The following is a 17,924-nucleotide window of genomic DNA, read 5'->3' on the forward strand; positions in this document are numbered from 1 at the left end:
TTAAATGACAAGGTAAAACGTTCCACTAAGAACATCTGAGAGCAGGGAATAATGATCAGGACGCCGCAGAGGGGAGCTCCGATTTGCTTGTCATTTTTTTTAAGTATCTTCCAGTTTACAGATTGAGTCAGAAAGCCACTTTCCCATGAATTTGTCCTGCTAACATGTTCTAACTGCCTGGATGGCTCTTCCACTTGACTGAGCTCGATCTTCCCATTGTTTTCTCAGCTCAACTCTGCTCCATTGTAGTCTTTCTGGTTTCTTTTCCAAGTGGTTTAAATCTTGTGCTGAAGGAGCTAGACGGGGCTTGATTCATACCCACTTCACAGTGATAACAGCACTGATTCAATGGACTTAGGCCTGATTTATACAAGTGTAAGTAAAAGAAGCACCAGATCCACAATACATAAATAGAAATACATGCACGACATCGCTTTGTTATCTGGGAAGTGTACTTGCCCCTGCATAGTATTAACCGTGACCATTAATTTAACTCCCAGCTCGGGGTGTAGGTGCACTAGACTGGATTCTCCACTCCCTAGTGAAGTCCTTTACATCTGTGCAAAATGGTGTCATTTTATACCTGCCCTGCACAAGCTGTAAGTGACTCCAGAAAGTGGGAGGCTGCACAGAATCAGACCCATTGGTAGGGCAGTGTGAGGAAATTTGTATTGGTGTTATCTGTGCCTCACCAGCTCTGTGGCTGAAAGCCTGCAATCTCCAAGGCTGTGAGTTCAAAACCTCTCATGAGCAATTATTTTCACTCTTAAGAAATTGGTATCACAATGTAAAGTCATAGGAAACACTAGCACAAGCAATGAGGGATTGTCCTTCTGGGGGGAAAACCCCCCAAAAAACAGGAATGAAAGGCCATTGTGCTTAGCAGGACATCTTCACCAACAGTCTGAATTTTCCTCTAGCAGAGCAACGGAGAAGGAGCAAAGGTAGTGATGCATTCATGTTTTTGAGCCAGTTCCTATAGACTTTTGGATCAAATGCCTGCTGCATCCCGTGGATGTCAAGAGAAAAGGTGTTAATTATTCCAATTAACACAGGGAGGAATCTCAGGAAGGCAGGACAGAAATGATCTACAGATGAGCTAACAACAGCATGATTTTCAGCAGCACTTGTTAAACTGCTTGGATGATTTGTTGTTGACAGAGTTGTCAACCGCAAGTTTATCCCATCAAACAAGTGTTTGGCATTGTTTCAGGAAGCAAAACTATGCAGGCAGTGAATCAGAACGAAGGAGGCATGCCCAAGGAAAACTGTTTATTGTACATAAGCTATATGAACAATCGTTCCCTATGAGGCTTTGGGAGATTTTCCCTAACATTTCTCTGATAGATAACGTTTCTTTTGGGGACAAATTCAAAATTTTGATAGCATTAATTAAGAGTTATACTTACCAATGGAGGGAGGGAGTTTGGGTGAAGGAGGGGTCTCAGGGCGGGAGGGGACTCAGTGCAGGGGGTTGGGACACAGGAGGGGTTTTGGGGTGTTGGATCAGGGCGGCGTTCACCTTAGGCGGCTCCCCGCAAGTGACGACATGTCCCTGCTGCTCCTAGGCAGAGGTGTGGCCAGGCGGCTCTGCATGCTGCCTCTGCCCACAGGTGCTGTGGAGCCAGTGCTCGGGGTGGGGTAGGGGCAGCCCACAGAGCCCCCGTGGCCGTTCCTCTGCCTAGGAGCAGCAGGGACATGTTGCTGCTCGCGGGGAGCTTCCCAAGGTGAGTGCCGCCCGGATCCAACACCCTGAAATCCCAGTTTCTAGAGCTTTTCAGCTGGTAAAGTGCTGGATAGCACAGCTTTTACTGTATTAATCACAGACAATACCACCTGTCAGTCATGCTGCCCCAAGTATACACATCCCTCCACCACTCAAAACCTCCCCCAGCAACTTATCTAACCAAAGAGCTGGTTGATCTCCCCATTTCCAGGAAATCCTAGAAACACATTCATGGACTTGATTCTGTTTTCACTTAGGATCGGCTCTTGCTCCCACTGAGGCGTACTGGCTTCCTGGAGAGCAGGCATTTACACCAAATTTTGAAGGAGAGTTAACTCTGTTTACTTCAGTGGAGTTACTCAGGATCTAGCCTAGTGAGAGAGCAAAATCAGGCCCCAGGGCTTCATCTGTCAGTTCTCAGACTGATTCAGCAAATTGCTAGCTGCTCCTGAGAACCATGGGAATAACCAGCAACACTATTTCTAGGAGAGTTTATTCAAAATGAAATGAGTTTGCCTTTCAACGTGCTCCTTGGGCACCTTCCCCAGCTCACCTTTTCTCCTCTGGGTCCGCTGGCACCTGGTGGGCCTGTGCTGCCCTTAATGCCCTGAAAATAGATAAACAACATAGTATGATTTGCAGTGCAGGGGAGACACAGAGCCTTTAACTGAGCCTTTAGCACTGGAATAATTTTGCCAGGGCATGGCCTGTAGCTGTCTAGTGACTCGGGATACATCTACACTGCAATCAAAGGGCTTGGCTACACTTACAAGTTGCAGCGCTGGTGGAGGCTTTCCAGCGCTGCAATTAACCCCATCCGGGTTGGGGTATAAGAGTGCAGCGCTGGTGACACCAGCGCTGACCTGTCCTCCAGGGAATAAGGAGCTATCCCAGAATTCCTGTTCAGCCACTCTGCACATCAGTTTGCACTCTACTGCTCTTGCCTCAGGTGACCGGAAATTTAAAAATCTCCTTCCTGTTTGCTGCAGCCAGGTGTGGAGTGCAATCAGTTAATCAGTTACAGGTTACAGGTAACCATTGCAGGACCTCATCAGTGTTTGATATCTTTGAGCAGATATCAAGGGACATGCTGGATAGGGGCCATCCGTGGAGATGGACAACAAATCCCAGGGTAACGATGGACACTTCTGAGCAGGCTGGGGACAGGAGGAGGAGGAGAGTGAAGCTCCTGGGATGGGAGATTCCTGGAGGCATGCAGCCAGGAGCTCTTCTCAAGCCAGGAAGCAGCCAGCAGTTGCAGAAGGACAGGCAGGCGGCTTTTATTTTCTGGGTGGAAATGTTTCTGGAGAGGAAGGGGGTTATGGATGCATGCATGGCAGCGTCTAGATGTGGAATAGCCCGTTGATGTGGTCTATCACTAATCTGCTTCAGTTATCTCAGCAAAAGCTTCATCCAGAGCGTGGGCAATATGCCTGCCAGGTTTATAAACAGAGCCACTGTGTCCCTTGTCCCAGCCAGGGGACCATTTCTGAACACAGGCACGCAAACATCTTCCAGGATTAAGTCCTGTGAAAAATGTTGGGAGACTCTTTAGTGAAGAGATAGGGAGATAAGATCACCCCTGCATCTGCATCTTCACTCAACCCCTCTAGCACTCCAGATTACTCCTCACTCACCATTTCGTGGCTTCTGTTGTGTTTTCCTTTTGGGATAAAGAATGCAAGTGAGAACTTGCAAGTGAGAACTCCCTCAGTGTAACAATTCATGTCTGGAGATAGTGGATACAATGCTGCCCGTGTTAAATGTTGTCATTTCTGTGTGTACAGTGACCTTGACTGGACTGCCCAGATGTTCAACATCACAGAGGCTTCAAAATTTGAGAAAAATCCCGAAAGAGCAAAGAGGACATGCTGAAAACTGTTCTTCAGCACTCTGCTACAGAGAGAAAAGAATTGAAGGAGTGGCGAGAAAGAGAAATGCAGTGGCCAAGAGGAACGGCTGCTAAGCATCCTGCGGAGTCTATAGAGTCACTCGTTGCCATGCAAGCAGAGCACTTGTCAGCTCCAACCACCTTTCCCCAGCATCCAGGCTCTTACCACCACCAGCTGCCTCCAACACCTAACCAGCCCTGATACCTACCACCACCCTTACCCTCTGCATTCAACCCCATCACCATGCAGTATATGCACCCTGAAGTGCAGGATTCATTAAACAGCAATCCAGACATGGCATATGCAAACTTGTGACTGTACAGTTCACCAACCCACACCCTTGCCCTCTTGTGTTAATGAAATGTTGTGTGTCTGTCTGTCTGTCAAGGAAGTTTTTTTCTTTTCAATAAAACAATTCTTGGCTTTGAAAACAGTCTTTATTATAGCAGATAGTGAAAGACACCTTAGCCCAGTAAAGAAAGAGGCACTGCAAATCATATTATTATTATGGATAATAGAATAACAGTGTAAGCAGTGCAATTCACTCCCATGCAAGGCAGCAAACATTACTGTTGGCTTTCAGCCTCAAATTCTTCCCTCAAGGCATCCCCTAATCCTGAAGCCTGTGCTGGGCCTCTCTATTAGCCCTGCTCTCTGGCTGTGCATATTCAGCCTCCAGGACTTGAACCTCGGTGGTCCATGCCTCACTGAATGTTTCACCCTTCCCTTCACAAATATTATGGAGGATGCTGCTTTCCCCAAGTCTAGCTTCCCATACAAACATCTCCGCACACTCCACAGTCATTCTGCACCGGCTCAGCCTGTAGTTGAACCGGTCCTTGCTCCTGTCAAGCTTCCCTGTATAGGGTTTCATGAGCCAAGGCAAGGATCACAGTGGGCATTTCGACATCCCCTACTGTGATCTTCCTGTCTGGGAAAAAGTCCCTGCCTGCATCTTCCTGAACAGGCCACTGTTCATCATGCACCTTTCCAGGCCAGCGATGCCAGGGGGGGGGCCAGAAATAAAATATGCGTCCATCATCGCCCTCCACAGTTAGGGAAACCCATTTGTGCAAAGCCATCGTCACGGTCTTTCTTAGCAGGATAAACTTGCATCAAAAACTGGTTCCCATGAAAGTGGCTTGTTCTGCAGCCACTGCTACCACTCAGTGCTTGTTTAGACAAATCCATATTGATATCAGGAGCTGAAGTTGTGCTGGGACACTCATCAGCAGAGTCCTCAGCAGATCGGGCTCCATTGGAATGAATGCTGGCCCAAAGACCCACAGGCACGGCCGCGGCTGGCCCAGGTCGACTTGTGGGGCTCAGGCGGCGGGGCTCACAATTGCAGTGTGCACATTCGGGCTTGGCCTGGAGTCTCGGCTCGGAGACGTACATGTGGGGTGGGTCTCAGAGCCGAGGCTCCAGCCTGAGCTTGAACGTCTACACTGACAGTTTTAGTCTCACAGCCTGAGCCCTGCAAGCCTGAGTCAATTGACCCAGGCTCTGAGACTCAGGGCAGTGTAGATATGCCCTCAAGGTCTTGGTGACTCAGCCAAGACTAATGCAATACGGTGAAACTAAAAAAATAATCCCTGTTAATCTGAATAAAACCAAAGGAGGTGATTTTGTGCAGACAAAGGCTTTGGTTAAATGTCCTCTGACAGGGGAATGGAGCAGATCATCAATCTGCATTGTCTGGGATCCAGTTTCTGGGACAAAAATACCCACTCCCATAATTCAGCCTGCAGCACAGGAGCAATGATAAGGTACTACGAGTGTGTTTAACTAATGGAATTAGCAAGCCCCTGCTGCACTGGACTATGAAGGAGGAGGCTGGCAGGGACAGGTACAACAGGAAGGGCTCCTTCTGTTCTGTTCTGTGGGGAGGGGAGCGAGGGGGAGGCTGGAGCAGTGGATCTGTAAGCCATTTCCCTCTGCCCTACAGACGGAGGGGGCTGCTGCAGCCATGATGAGGCAGCAGCAGCTGCTTCAGCAGTTAGGCTGGTCTTGAGGAAAGGGGGAGGGTTTCCTGATTCCAGTCCTGACTGGCCCACATGCCCAGACTATGCACGGGGATAAGGATTTGCCTGTCTGCTGGCGGCCCAGACCCAAAGCAGGCGGAGAAGCCCCAGAATGCACCAATTCTGCAACGGTATCACAGAGAGAAATCTCTCCCTAGGAGAAGCTAATGATCAGCATCTGCCCTACTATGCCAATTTCTCAATCCAACCAGTGTAGCCGGAAATGTTAACTAGTTCTGTAAATAATTTAACGGATACAGCGGACACAGTACTTTGGGATCCCAGTGAGGTGTCATGTCCGACTCTTCTGACAACACTGGCTAAACAGTAACTAAATACAAATAAAAACCACCATAGCCCAGGTTAAAAACTGGTTGAGGTAGCGGTCTGAGCTCTCAAGGGGGAGCAGAACAGAGCTATGGCCTGGGAACCATACTATTCCATAGAGTGGAAAGAGTAAATTCAACCATGGTTAAGTCTGCTGATGACACCGTAACTGGAAGGGCAGCACAAACACAGGCCGACAGAACCAAATTGCTAAGTAACTTGAAGAGTTTAGGTGTAGGGGATGCAGGCAAGTCATTCACCTGCAGGCAATGTGTCAAGAACCCAGATGCCCACGCAGTGGGGGAAAGCTCCCTAGTCTATCTTCTCTGCTTTCCAGTGTTCAAAATTCTGGCTGCATCGTGTCTGCAACATTGAACAGTGCACTGAGACAGAACGTTTCACTAACGAATTAATGCATGTTCAGATCAGATACATTTTCAATTTATGCATTGCACCGCTCCAGAACTTTGGGCCCTGTGCAATCATTAATATAAATACATCCAAAGCTCATTCGATCAAACAGGCTTGACTGCACCAGCCTCCCACTGCACATGGCCACAGTGGCAGGCAGCACAGAGCACCAAGAGGCATGCTACCTTGAAGAGGCAAAATGCTTTATGAAGCTCCTGGACACTTGGAGGTTGCCTTGCCTGCTCTGCAGTGATTTGCACCGACAGTTTTCAAGGCCCAGCACTGTCACTGACCTGCTGACCTTGGGCATGTCACAGAATCATAGGACTAGAAGGGACCTTGAGTGGTCATCTAGTCCTGTCCCTTCATCTCTGTGGGGCTCTGTTTCATCTCCCATCATTTATGTGTCTTGTCTATATAAACCATAAGCTCTTTGGGGGGCAGGCACTGCCTCTCGCTATATGTACAGAGCCTAGCGTAAGAGAATCCCAATCTCAGTGGGACCTTGTGAAGGGGTGTTCACTCTACATCGCATCTGAAGGGGTTAAGGTAGCTTGGAAGAGGCTAATTAACCTAGTAGGCTGCACCTGGGGGAGAATTAGGCTGGATAAAGAAAGATGAAACTCAGCTGAGCTGGTGTAGGCTGGGCTGGTATAAAGCTGGGAAGCTGAGACCAGAAGAGGCTGCAGGGGAAGTAGGCTGCAGTCACTCCCTGGGAGGTGGGTGCTTGAACTGGACCCCATGGGTGGGCCAGAACACTGAGAAAGAGAAGGGAAGTAGGAGGGAGCACAGGGAAATCGCAGTGAGGTCTGGGAGTAAACAGACCGTGGCGGCAGGACAGACCTGGAGTAGTGGGTGGGCCCAGATTCCCCTTCCTGCCCCTGTGAATGTGTCTTAGCCTTAGACTAGAGCACAGCCTGGAAAGGCAGCTGGCCAGTTGGTCTGGAGAGAATTTGCTACCCTGGAAGTGGAAACACATAGAGCAACTGGCCGCAAGGCCAAGTCACGCAGAGGGAGCGTGCTGAGTCCCAGAGAGTGAGAGGGGCTGCAGCAAGAGTGAAATGCAGGAAGGGGGTGTCAGACCTGGATGGAGCAAATCCCCAGAGCAGCCAGGAGGAGGCGCCCTGCCAGTGAGTGTATTCTGTGATAGACCCACAAATGCTATTTTAGTACAAATATTTAAAGTAATTAGTGCCTATCTAATTAGCAGCAACTGGATGTTCTGTCACCAGTGTATGGAAGGAAAAAGACCCTCTCCAAGGCTACCGTCTTAGTTAACCATGTTTGGAAGCTGCTGATGGAAAAACTCACTTATTACAACCCAAACCAAGTATCAGAGGGGTAGCCGTGTTAGTCTGGATCTGTAAAAGCAGCAAAGAATCCTGTGGCACCTTATAGACTAACAGACGTTTTGCAGCATGAGCTTTCGTGGGTGAATACCCACTTCATCGGATGCAAGTAGTGGAAATTTGCTCATGCTGCAAAACGTCTGTTAACCCAAACCAGAAAATGTAACCATTTCTTTGAAAACCGTAGCTCCAGTGGCCAGGGCACCCCACTCTGATTTGCAAATTATTAAGATATAGCAGTTTTTCTATCCTACCATGTTTAGTGAATTTCCATATTTGTTGTACATAACTTGCATTGTTACTTAAAGCTCAAAATCAAAACAATTAACACACAAACAAAAATCTATTGACGTAACAGCCCCGGCGTTACCTCTGGAACTGATCTAGCTGTAAGCAGAGTACCGAACTTTATAGCAACAGGGAAAGAACTCGGAGGAGTACTACTGCATAAGAAAGTACATATCAGCATAGGGCACAGGGAGACTAGACTGCAAGACCAAAAGGACTTGATGGCCAGATTCTCCACTGCCTGTCCCCTTGTGTACAGGGTGAGTGTAAACCCCGTCCATCCCATCCAATTGGCACAGTTTCACATCCCCTTTGCACAGGGAGAAATGCCTATACAAGGTGCGAGGCAATGGAAAAAGAAACCGCCTGAGGGTTAATTTTAATAAACACAGATGTAGGAACAAGGGAACCATGCTGCAGCATGGTGAGTACAAAATTAGCCACATAACTTACATTTGAGTTCCACCATCGAGCCTGTCATTAATTCTGCAAGAGCACACATTCCCTTTGGTATCAGCCCTCTTACATCCAGTGCAAATAAGCACAGTATCTCTTCTGAAATCCCATTTTAAAAGGGCACTAAAGATTTGCTGACAGCTTTGACTCAAGTGCTAGGGAAACGCTTCAGATCTGTGAGTATCTTCACATAGCTGCTGAAGCACAAGGTGACATTAATGATTAGTTTCCTTGGGGGAAGAAGGGCCTGGAGGCTAGATGTGTGTACTAAGGCTATAACAGCAGGTCTTGAGGGGTGACATTGCCGTCTCCTGGCCTTTGAATGTTCTAATGCTTGAAGGTTGGAAGTCAATAAAATATTTTCCTCCATAACCGCATTACTACACAAAGTGCATCCTTTAAAAATAATCATATGGTGGTTCTACTCCCCACACTAGGAGCACAGCGCTCCTTGGTTGACGAGAGATTGGTCAGGGTAGAACAAGGCTGCTTGGTCTAGGGCCCAGTCCCACTAGAACTGGGTGCTCAAAAAGATCTTGAGGATTTTCTAAGATGCCCACCTTCTCCTACAGTTACAATACGTCAGTTGTCTGGCGTAAGTCCCATTTCAGCAGCCACCTTCCCATTCACTGTGCATTAACGCCTAGCTTGAAGAATAGTCTCTTGCTCCCAAATATTCACTCCATACCTGTTTCCCCTCTGCACCTGGCTTCCCGGGGAACCCATCAAGACCTCGTTCTCCCTAGGAAAAAAAGAAGAGAGAGAAAAAGATAACTTCTAGTTAAAATTGTTTACATCACTATTTTGCAAGAGACATCTCGGTCTGTATAACCTGTGCTACTCACCCATGGAGCTGAGAACTTGAAAAGTGATCTAAGTCTGTTATTCTGGGAAATACTCTCCCGCAGAAAGGGCGTGGGGGGGCATATATATAGCAAGGAGGTGAACTGGGTAGTCGTCAGACAACCTAGTACATATTTTCCATTTCTGATTTCTGTAATTCTTAGATTTTATACCACCTTTTTTTCATGAACTGGAAGAAGCATCACTGCACAGTATTGGGGAATAAGGCTGGTCAGTCAGAACTCCTTTTTCCTGTCTCCCAAGTGCTGTTACTAGGAATTTATCACACAACCCAATCCATTTCTCAACCAAAGTTTTGTCTTAGCTGTTTTCTGTTTCAAGTCCTGCAATCCTTATGCTGTAAAAATCCCCACTGAGGGAAATGGCAGAGATACTTGAGTAAGGACTAATTAAGGTTTTCAGGGCTCAGCCCAGTAATAATACTTTGCATTTGTAATATGGCTCTTTTGAGCTGAGGCTCTCAAAAGGATGGCCTTGGGGCAAAGGCAGAAGACAGATTCAGGAGATCTGGGTTCATTCCTGCCTCTCCCACAGACTTCCCATATGACTTTAATCTCTATGTGCCTCAGTTTCTCATCTGCAAAATGGGAATAATTGTACTTCCCTCCTCCCACCCTTTGTCTGTCTTATCTGCTTAGATTGTAAGCTCTTTGAGGCTGGGACTGTCTCTTGCTAGGTGTGTGTTCAGCACCTAGCACAACGGGACCCTGATCTAAGCACCACTGTAATAGAAATAAAATTATTAGGATTAATCCTAACAGATTTTGTTCATAAATAAATTCTATCACTAGAGGGAGCTCTTTGTAACTAAATATTATTTAGAGTTTTGCTTATAATAACAAAAAAGCTTTATGAATCTCAGTTGTGATTTATGCCTCATCATATAAATGTTTGACCAAAGCTATTATCGGTAAACCAGTACTTATAGCATTAGATTTAAATACCTGATTTACCAGAGAGAGAGAGAGAGAGAGAGAGAGAGAGAGAGTGATTGCTTTAGCATACTGAAAATGGATTTACAAATCAATTAATTGATGGGGAGTTTGTTTTTTTAAAAAATGTCTATAAATCTTGCATCAGAAATGCTGTTTCATTCTGAGAAGCTGCAGGACTGACATTACATTGCTCTGCACATTATGGGCCATAGCAGCCTGAGGGAGGGACTTCCCAATCTTTATCTATTGTAATTATGAGCTTGCCTCAGTCCAGTTTTACACACACACACACACAAGCACACACACACACACACACACACACACACACACCACCTCTGCCTGAATTAAATTCTTTGTATTCTGCAGTGTAGACAGTTTGAGACATCACAACTTTACAGACTGCTGATTAGCAGAGCACTGCATCCTCCCTAGCATCTTTTTCGGTGTATCTGTCACATCAGTGGACCTCATAAGATGGATTCATTGCCAGAGGAATGAAGGGCACACAAAAAGAGGGCTGAATAATGATATGACGCTAGACCTGGTTGAAAATTTTCCAGCTCGAATTATTTTTGTTTTTGTCATAAAATAGGCTTTCAGCTGAAATGAAAATGCTCACTGTTGGTGAAACGTTTCATTTTCCAAAATAACAGATTTTTTGGGAAAAGGCTGATTTTTCTTTTTTTTCCCCCTAAATGAAAATCAGTCAGAGGACAAAAGGCACTTCTTTTGAATTTTCCACTTCAAAATTGTGGTTTGTGGTAAAGATGGACTGACAATCAAAATGATAAGAGCTGGAGGCCAAGACCTCTGGGAAACCCTTGCTCAGAGGTTTAGTTGTTACTTGGAAATGCAGAAGATACCATCTAGCTGGAAGGAGTCCAACACCATTCTGCTGTACAAGAAGCACGATCATGAAGATCTAAAGAACTATCGTCCAATATGCCTGCTCTCACATGTCTACAAGCTGTTCACCAAAATAATGACAAACCGATTCTCTCAGAGTCTGGACAAGCAGCAGCTAAGGCTTCCAGAGGAATTTCAGCACAATGGACCATATTTTCCCTATGAACTAGCTATTGGAACGCTCAGGGGAATACAAATTCCCTTTATGTATTGCCTTTGTTGACTATGAAAAAGCGTTCAACAGCGTAGAGATCAATGCAGTGTTGAAAGCTCTGCACAGCAGGGCATTGACACAAACTATATCAAACTATCAAATTCTGACTGCACCACAGATATAACTTTATTTGATACTCCCCTTTGCATCCCAATTAAGAAAGGGGTGAAACAAGGAGACACAGTTTCACTGAAACTCTTCACAGCCTGCCTCAAAATGGTAATGAGGCAGATGAATTGGAAGGGTGGAATCAACGTCAATGGAGAGCAGTGAAACCATCTCAGATTCACGGACGATATTGTGTTGATTGCCAAAAATACTATCAACCTACAGAAAATGCTGCAAGAACTCAACACAAAAAGCAGCCAAGTCAGACTGAAAATTAATCGCTCCAAAATGAAATGTATGCGGTTTGATACCTTGCCAAAAGCCCAAATAACAATCAAGGGAGAACAAAGAGAAGAAGTTGAGCAATATGTCTATTTGGGCCAGGAAATTAACATGTGCCAGGATCAGGAAGGTGAACTCTCACCAAGAAAGAAAGCAGGTTGGTGCGCATTCAATTCTATCAAGGATGTCCTCCAAGGAAAAATCAACAAGGCAACACGCGCCAGCCTCTTCAACTCAACAGTACTGCCAGCAATGTACGGCAGCGAAACATGGGTGCTGACAAAGACAGAGGAGCAGCAACTGTCTGTCACGGCGAGGGCGATGGAAAGAAGAATTCGAGAATTTCAATCCGTGACAGAGTCCCCAATGAAGTGATCAGACAGCGGAGTGGAGTGCAGGACGTCTTCGCTGAGAGCAGGCATAGTAAAATGTGATGGGCCGGGTATACAGCGAGGCTCACTGACAAACGATGGGCTGCCGCTGTCACCGAACACTGAAACAACACTCGGTCGACCTCTAAAGAGATGGGAAGATTTTATCATGAAAAGACATGGCCACACATGGAGAAGGAAGGCCAGGATATGAGAAGAATGGAAGATATGTGATCAGTGCAATCTATAACTGGGCTGAAGGACTGATCAATGAAGATAATCAAGGTTTGTTTCTCTCTACCTTCAATCTTCCAACTCTTGCCAGGTGAAAAATGGTCAAAAAGAGTGAGAAAGTGGGTGAAAGCCCATTTTCTAATACTTTGTTACTAATTTCCAATTTCTATTACTTGGAGAACAGTAACAAAAATATTGGAGTATTACTTTCTGAGAGAAAGTGATATTTCACTTTTAAGGATAAAGTTTTATTTTCCTCCACACTTTTCTATACTTTTTTTTTCTCAGTTAGGAAAAAGCAAAAAATCTGGGAAAGTGATGGTGGGTGGTGGGACACTTCCTCCCAGAAAAACTACAGTTTCCCAATGGAAAAAATTTGAAAGGTGAATTTCTAAATCAAAAGTTCCCAACTGAAATATTTTGAAATGTCCCAGTTTTCTGGTCAGCTCTGTATGACAACCATATTGTGCTCAATTAAAGGTTCTATTAATCTTGTGTTCCTGTGTATAAACTATCACTACAGGTTTCAAGCTGGAATCAATGTTCCAGTGAAATCTTCTCCAGATTTCTGACCTGGATTTTGGATGACCATTACCTTAGAGAATTCATCCCAGATTTTACATGAGCCTGCTGCATGCTGCGACAGAACTTTGGGAGTTTAGTGATTGCTGTATGCTGGCCCTCCTCAAGTTCAGACACGATCAATACGTCTCAAAGTTATGCACTGCACCATAAAGTCTCAGTATTTCGATTTAAGGTGCTCTCAGTGTATAGTGACATAAGAACCTTGTGGGAGATTTCGCCTTACTCTGAAGCATCGGGATAATGGTTTGATGGACCAATATTCAATATAGAAACCAATGCTCTTCTTTAATATAACAAATCCTATATTCCTTAGGCTGGGAGAAGCATAAGTGATTTTTATTAATGCTTTAACAATGGTGTTGTAAGAGGCAAACATTTAGATTCAGATTTCTCAGAAGCCATAAGCGGCTGCAGACGGAAAAGCAGACAGGGAGAGATCTTTGGCCTGGCTGTTAACGCCCACTACTTTCCCAGTGGTTCCAAATGGTAGAAATTAAAACAAGGGGTATAAATGTCCTGAGTGCAGTATCCATGCACTGTAAATGCACAATTGTTATAGCAGAGATCTTGGCTCTTATGCATGGGCCAGGAGGGAAAGAAAGAAGGTTTAATTGTGCAAATCCCTCAGAATGAAACAAAACCCAATTCACTTGTTTCTCAGTTTAATTCCTGTCTAGTTCATCAGTTCCCTGCCCCCTCACAGCTCCATCCCTCCTCCCCACCCGAGTGATGTGGGAATTATCCATGTTCCTAAGGGAGCCAACACCCCCACAGACCAGACAATGCTGTCACAGGAAAAGGGGCTGATGGAATGGCTAGACACAACACATCTCCTCTGGTCTGAACTCCGGGGGCGAAGGCATGAGGATGATTACATGATAATGGGCATGTGCCCAGTTGCAATGGTGAATACAGAACAAATGAAAGGGAATAACAGCGACTTTATGATAAACAACCACATGGATGCTGGGAACAGAGCACTGGCCAATAGGGGAAGAGAGAGAATTGGGAATCAGGCTGGATTGGGGACTAATGACCAGAGCTGGGCCAACAATTGATTGGGGGGGTTCAGGGGCCATTTGGGGGTGTTTTAAACCCTTTTTTGTGTAGTTAAAGCTAGTTAAATTTCAAAATAAACCATTATTTCAAAAGAAAAATCAACATGTTTAGTTTCATAAATGTCTAAACTGAATGCTTCAACTTCTGGGGAATTTTACCCTCCTTTTTATTTGACAAGTTCAACTGAAATTGCATTTTAGTGAGTCAACTATCCCCCCCACCATTTTGTGTGTGTGTGTATGTGTGCTGCTCTACCGATGACTCTCTACTAATGCACCTACAGCTGGCTATCAGTAGAGGGAGCTCAGACATTGGTCAAACGCCCCAGCTAACAGGAAAAGGTCTTGCCAAACTCCCAGAATTGACTGGCACCCATCCCCTTGCTATTCTCTGCACCCCACATCTCTAATGGACTGGCAACTCCTTACCTCAGCACTAGCTTGAACAGCCATGCCTTAATGGCTTCCGTGCCGGAATGTGACCGGTATGCATGGGGCAAATCACAGCACATGTCCACCCTTATTGAATGGCTATGCCACTCCAATACAGAGACATCAGGGAGCTCTGGACACAGGCTTAGGAGCTAAGCGATACTGGGTTCTCATCCCAGCTATACCAGCCACTTAGCCTCCCATCCATAAAATGGGGATATTAGTAGTTACCAACCAGGGAATCCCTGCGCCCTTTCAATCTCTAGCTGCTGCACTGACAGCCACTTATATATTGGAGCCGCCACAGATTTAAATTACACTAGGGCAGTGACCTGCAGCCGACCCTGGATAAAAAGAGCTCAAAGCCACCTTAGCAGCCCAACCTCCTGAGTTGCATTGTGTGCACCTCAGAGGCGGCCGAGGACTGTGGAGTCTGCATTTATTTTTGGTGGCAGAGCGTAACGAAGACACTACTCGATGAATGTGATGGCTCAAGAAGTGCCCGAGTCCTTCAGTCGGTCACCTCATCACAATTAGACTCAGCCAAGTGCCCTGCACCCTACCTGAAATAGAAGGAAATTTACCAACACAAAAGGCCTGGAGCAAAGCACTTGAAAGCGATGCCACTTTTCTGGAACCCTGGACTGGGACAGCAGCTGATTCACACACACACAAGAGGAAATCCTGACTCCTTACCTGATATAGCAAAGCCAACAACCCATGTAAGCTTGTGTTTGTCGTGATGAGACGAAATAAGGGATATAGAAAGCTGGGTGGTTCAAGGAGCTGGCGATCCCTTTATCTTTAGGTTACCAGATTCAGCTCTGGTCAGCAGCATCCAAAGGTCATTACCATCTATTAGGTGGCTGGTACCCCACGTGAACACATCACAGGAGCACCCACCCCAGCTGCCACTCCAAGTGACCCCTTTGTTGGCATTCTTAGCAGAGAGACCCAGGGAATGAACGGGCTGGGATTCTGTACTCCCGTTTCACCCCCATGAGTGGTCACTCCAGCTCACCGCTGTGTGCCGGGCAGTACAAGGAGGGGCGGAAAACCTCAGCTTCCGGGGTATCAGCTTCGCACCCTTCCCCAATGTTCCATTCATTTACAAAGCAAAAGGCAAAGAGGGAGAACAACCCAGCACTTTCCTAGGCAGTGGCTCTGACATGCTCTAGTGATACCTTGTCTCCTCGAGTTCCCTTTTCTCCTCTTTCTCCCTGCAGACCCTAAAAATGAAAAGAAATGGGAAATTACAAATCTTCATCCAACATGGTCCACATTCCCCTCCTCAGAGAAGGAGCCGGATTAGTCACTGACCCTCTGGCACTGAAGGACAACATTCCTGGAGAAATCTGCCCTGTAAACAAGCAAGGATGTCACATTGATGTGGTGCAAGAAACTGTGGGTAAGGGGAATGTAGTAGGTACAGTAGTAAGTATCACTGACAGCTGTTGAATAATCCCAACCCAACAGGGCCAAGCTCAGCCCTGGGAGTGAGTGACATCCCATTGAAGCTAATCTGGGCACAGAGTGCAACCCAGAGCTTTCCAATGAACTTGGAAGCCGTAGGGTTTGTTGTGTCTCAGATAACTGGGCAGCAGCTCTTTACACACATAACATTGCTGACAAACCTATAAGTGATCAAACAAAGCAGGGGGGGGGAGATTTAACCTCTCCTGTGAATAGCCCCATTGTATTGTAGGTGGAGTTTACTTCTTTTGTAGCAACTGAGCAAACAACAGGGAAACCCTGCGGCAACAAGACATGCACACTCAGTCGATGGTGACCCATCAGGAACTGCTTGTGTGTGAAATGTTTTACACTCCGGTGAATTCATATTTTAATACTTCACTCATCTCCATGTTACAGTGCAGCCAGGGCCGGCTCTAACTTTTTTGCTGCCCGAAGCAAAAACAAAAAGAGCACTGCCCTGCTGTAACACCCCCACCCGTGACCACCGCGCCGCCGAACCCCACCCCAGCGCTGCGCCGCCTAAATCCCCACCCCCCTTAGCGCCATGCTGCACCGCCAAAACCCCCGAGTGCCACGCCGTCTGAAGCCCCCGAGAGCCATGCCGCCCAAGGCCCTGCCCCCGAGCACCATGCTGCCCAAGCCCCCGCTCCCCAAGCGCCGCACCACCGAAACACCTCCCCCCTCCGAGCAAAACAAGCAAACAAAAAAACCCCTCCAGTGCCGCTCCGCCAAACCAAAAAAAAAAAAAAAAACCTGAGCGCTGCCCCACCCCAAGGTGCCGCCCCAGGCATGTGCTTGGTGGCTGGTGCCTGGAGCCAGCCCTGAGTGCAGCTGGCTTAGGTGAAAATTAATGAGAACTGCCTGTCCAGGTTTGTTTGGTCCGGAGGACAGGTTAGATGCTGTTATGATTTCAGGCCATACTTGAGTGCAATCAAATGCTGGACAAGCCTGTCCAGGTCTGACAGTATATTTGTGATCAAACTGCCTAGCTGGATAAAATCTGCTATTCTCTCTTGGGATAAAGTCACGTGTTTGCATTGCACACTTGACACTCCATAACAATCTGTGATTTCTCTCTTCTTTCCTCCCTTCCCAGGCCTTTCCAGGGGTTTAACATGTGCAAACATGCTTGAGAGAAAATCAGGCAGATGTAATGCATTTGAGTTCTCCTTGGGGTTCACTTTCAAAGCTTACTTATCCAGGTCTTCTCATCAGCTTATCAGCAGGTGTATGGAGAGGTATAATTGTCAGGGCTCATCTTTAGTGTGTCAGTGTAGAATCACTAAGTCCTGGAGTGTCCCCTCCCAATGCCTGTCATTCATGAGACCCGAGGCACCTCCAAATGTACTCTATCTTACCATGGAGTTATACCAGATATGAGGTCACAAAAGCCTTCTGGGTCTTAAGAATTACCGGAGCAGAAAGAAACTGACCATCCCACCTCATGTCTTGTGGCCAATGCCAAATGATTTCAAACAATCCACAATCTACCTCAGGCACCATGATGCACCTAATTGTGTGTGCTGGTGGAGATGTTTCCTCCTGGACTCATGTGAATTCATATAGCTCTTTTAATTTTATCTTAGGTACAGCAGATGCTGTTAGTCAAGTTCACGGAGAGAGACAAACAGAAGGAGCAAAAATGAACTCTGCAGTATCCTGTTCTAGAAAGCAAAGTCCTACCCGGCCACTTCTCAAAGCAGAGTAGAAGAGGTTAAAAAAAGATGACTCCAGTCTGGTGCATTAGTACCTTGGGGCCCGCTTGGGCATCAGAACATATGATTCTAGCCCTGCTCCGCTCTAACCACACACACCAAATGCCAGCTTGATGATGAAAACAAATGGGGCCATTACTAACAGATTATGAGCAACACCGCGTGTACTGCACTGCGGAGCTGTCCTCCTTGCGGAAAAGGGCGGTTCAAGAGGCAGGAGCAAAACATTCTCCTGACTTTCTTCAAATTTACCTGTTGCACTATTAACACT

The 17,924-nt window shown here is 46.4% G+C and overlaps 1 protein-coding gene across 1 annotated transcript in view; it reads right to left on the reverse strand.

Moving 5' to 3' along the window:
• COL22A1 (collagen type XXII alpha 1 chain) overlaps window positions 1-17,924 on the reverse strand; it is a 310,719-nt gene that overhangs the window by 120,512 nt on the left and 172,283 nt on the right. The window contains exons 17-19 of the mRNA XM_039526471.1: window positions 15,647-15,691; window positions 9,162-9,215; window positions 2,280-2,333 (exon numbers count right to left, since the gene is read on the reverse strand). Of these exons, the coding sequence (XP_039382405.1) occupies window positions 2,280-2,333; window positions 9,162-9,215; window positions 15,647-15,691 (153 nt within the window). The remainder of the gene's footprint in view (window positions 1-2,279; window positions 2,334-9,161; window positions 9,216-15,646; window positions 15,692-17,924) is intronic.

This window comes from Mauremys reevesii, linkage group 2 (assembly GCF_016161935.1).
Source record: "Mauremys reevesii isolate NIE-2019 linkage group 2, ASM1616193v1, whole genome shotgun sequence".
NCBI classification, from domain to species: Eukaryota; Metazoa; Chordata; order Testudines; family Geoemydidae; genus Mauremys; species Mauremys reevesii.